The sequence below is a fragment of the Dendroctonus ponderosae genome, unplaced genomic scaffold (genome assembly GCF_020466585.1).
Source record: "Dendroctonus ponderosae isolate FM_Combo_2020 unplaced genomic scaffold, Dpon_F_20191213v2 Dpon_F_20191213_8, whole genome shotgun sequence".
Taxonomy (NCBI): domain Eukaryota; kingdom Metazoa; phylum Arthropoda; class Insecta; order Coleoptera; family Curculionidae; genus Dendroctonus; species Dendroctonus ponderosae.
The window spans coordinates 1666584-1669202 of NW_026019016.1; the positions used below are offsets into that span (position 1 = coordinate 1666584).

Sequence of the window (2619 nt, forward strand, 5' to 3'; positions counted from 1 at the left end):
GATACCCTCTAGGTGATAGTTCTTGATTACTTTTTGATAAATAATTCGTTCTTATTGCAAAATAGGAGCACTATTTATCAATCTGTAATAAAAGAATTGAGGAAATTATGTCTTTTTTAAAGACAAAAATTTTTGAGGCGAAATACCCAACAAGAAGTTTGTAAAAAAATGCAAGGTAGTTGTTGGTGCCAACGCAATTAAAGCCTCATAACACTAAAGAGATTTTTTGCAGCACGAGTTTAATGAACACAGTTCGCCACATCAGCGAATCAGAGTGTTCAGGAACAACGGCACCCTGATCATCCTTTCCACGCAAACTTCTGATCGAGGCGAATACGTCTGCGAAGTTATTACTGAAGGAGTACAGCGCACAGCGCTTTCTAAGCCTGCCACCATATCAGTTATTGGTAAGTTCCCCAAGGACTCAGTCCTTCGATTTCACCCACCGAAATTTTTCCTAATTTTCAGAGAAACTTCGGTTCGTTCCTGCTCCAGTGAACAAGAAACTGGAACTAGACAGCGTGGCCAAGATCCATTGCAAAGCCCAAGGGACCCCTCCACCAATCATCCGATGGGAGAAAAATGGCATGGCTTCGGAAAACTTCCCCGCCCATATAACCGACATGAATGGAACGTTGCACTTTAACAGAGTGACCGCCCGCGATAAGGGAAAGTACAACTGTATCGCAAGCAACAGTCAAGGCACCATAAATGCCTCAATCAGCATTGACGTAGTTGGTCAGTCTAGCAGTGACCGAAACAAACCATTTCATAAACCAATTTTAATTAAATTTCAGTGGCGCCGCGTTTCGTTGTACCTCCCAAAAGCCCGATCAATGTGAGTGAGGGCGAATCGATCATGATCGACTGTGTGGTGGAGGGAGACCCCGATCCTACCATCCAGTGGGACAAAGACCTGAAGATGAACGACTTTGACTTGACCAGGTAAATCAGTTCGACAGAGTGTCCCGCTTCAGTACAGAGGAAGCACCTTATGAGCTGAATTGTTTAAGATTCCCAGTTGGAGGAGAAGTGTTAGAGATATCGGAAAAAGCGGCTCAGAATGTTATTTTAACTGTGAATATCAAGTTTCTTTTTGTTCTTATATGATAAACATTCACGAACTTGATGTTCCCCACATTTGCTTCAAAATTTTCCATAAACATATTACTGCAAAAGATGAAAAGGGCGATCCCGATGGCCAATCGATTCCTATTTTTGTCAAAAATCTGAGGCCAAATACCCCAGACAAAAGATTTACCTCAAAATGGGCAGAAAACCTGCAACTTTTGATGCAATTTCAGGTTCAGAGTGCTAGAAAATGGCTCATTGCATATTTCCGAAGTGTACCGGGACGATCAGAACAAGTACGGATGCACAGCTGGAAATAGTGCCGGACTCAATAGAAAAGAAGTTGAACTCTTTGTAAACGGTAAGTGTTTATTTCTGAGGGTGTTTCGATTCCTCTAGAGGAGGTTTATTGATGGATGCAAAAATATCCTCCAAACTTCCGGTGTGAATGGGGTTCTTCAGTGCTAAAAGGCCAATTTTCAGTCACCCTGTTTATTAAGTTATAATAAGAGAAAAATTACAGGCCCAGAAGCGGACGCCACAGTAACTAAGGCCTTCCTAATTACCATGTCAGTAGCCGGAGCTTACATTGTCTTGGTGGTCGGCCTAATGGTTTGGTGTAAATACGTGAGAAGATCCAGGAAATTGCCAATAGCTGATGGTAAGGCACAAACTGATTTTTTTACCCGAACTGTGACCATTGTGGAGAAAATGTCTATTAAAATATTGAGAAGGCACTGAAATCTATGCCAAAACTTGTGGACCATTCATCAGAAAGAGTGAAGTCACCCCTCCAAACCTCTGAGACCGAGAATCAGTCAGTCAGTCAGTCAGACTAAATACCTCAGAAACATAATTGTAACTGCACTCATTACTCTTTATATTCTGTGCATCGAGCAAGAACATAAATTACAAGTCAAAATATACATTTTTTGACCAAAATTATACTATTGATTAGAGGTAGTAGTCAGGGGCGGATCCAGCTTTAAATTCAGGGGCGGGGGGGTTATGTAGAAAAAATATGCAAAAATACAGTCTTCCGTTGTCTATGAAATTAGAAAAATTATCGTCGTTTGTATCATTCCAAAGGGAACTAAATGGCCTTTTTAAATCGTGAACCATGGATGGGGAATTGTTGGCAGTTTTCTCAAAAAATGCTTGAATTCAAGAAGTTTCAGATTTGCTACAAAATCCACTTGAACATGACGCTGCTTTTTTCGAAGTTTCCCAAGAACCATTCGAGCCACATAATTCGTTTTGGCATCGTTGGATAGATAATTGAATAGTCGATTCAGTCGTAACAACGTTAGTGAGGAATTTCGAGTAGTTTTGCCCCAGAAAGCGAAATTTGAATATCAGACACTTGCGTGCAAGATTATGCCAAAATTTCATGCTTTCCGTCCCGTTTTTGCTCATTTCTCGGAGGCAAAATGCGCAAGAACTCTCATTTGAACATCATTCTAGACAGAAATAAATGGCCTTTTTAGAAAGTGAACCATCGATAAGGAAATGTTGGCAGTTTTCTCAAAAAATGCTTGAATTCAAGAA

General features: G+C 40.6%; 1 protein-coding gene across 1 annotated transcript in view; it reads left to right on the plus strand.

Moving 5' to 3' along the window:
* LOC109544742 (tyrosine-protein kinase-like otk) overlaps positions 1-2619 on the plus strand; it is a gene marked incomplete in the record, with an annotated part of 43039 nt that overhangs the window by 35407 nt on the left and 5013 nt on the right. Inside the window, 5 exon segments of the mRNA XM_048669114.1 lie at positions 233-407; positions 469-738; positions 798-945; positions 1305-1432; positions 1595-1732. Coding sequence (XP_048525071.1) covers positions 233-407; positions 469-738; positions 798-945; positions 1305-1432; positions 1595-1732 — 859 coding nt within the window.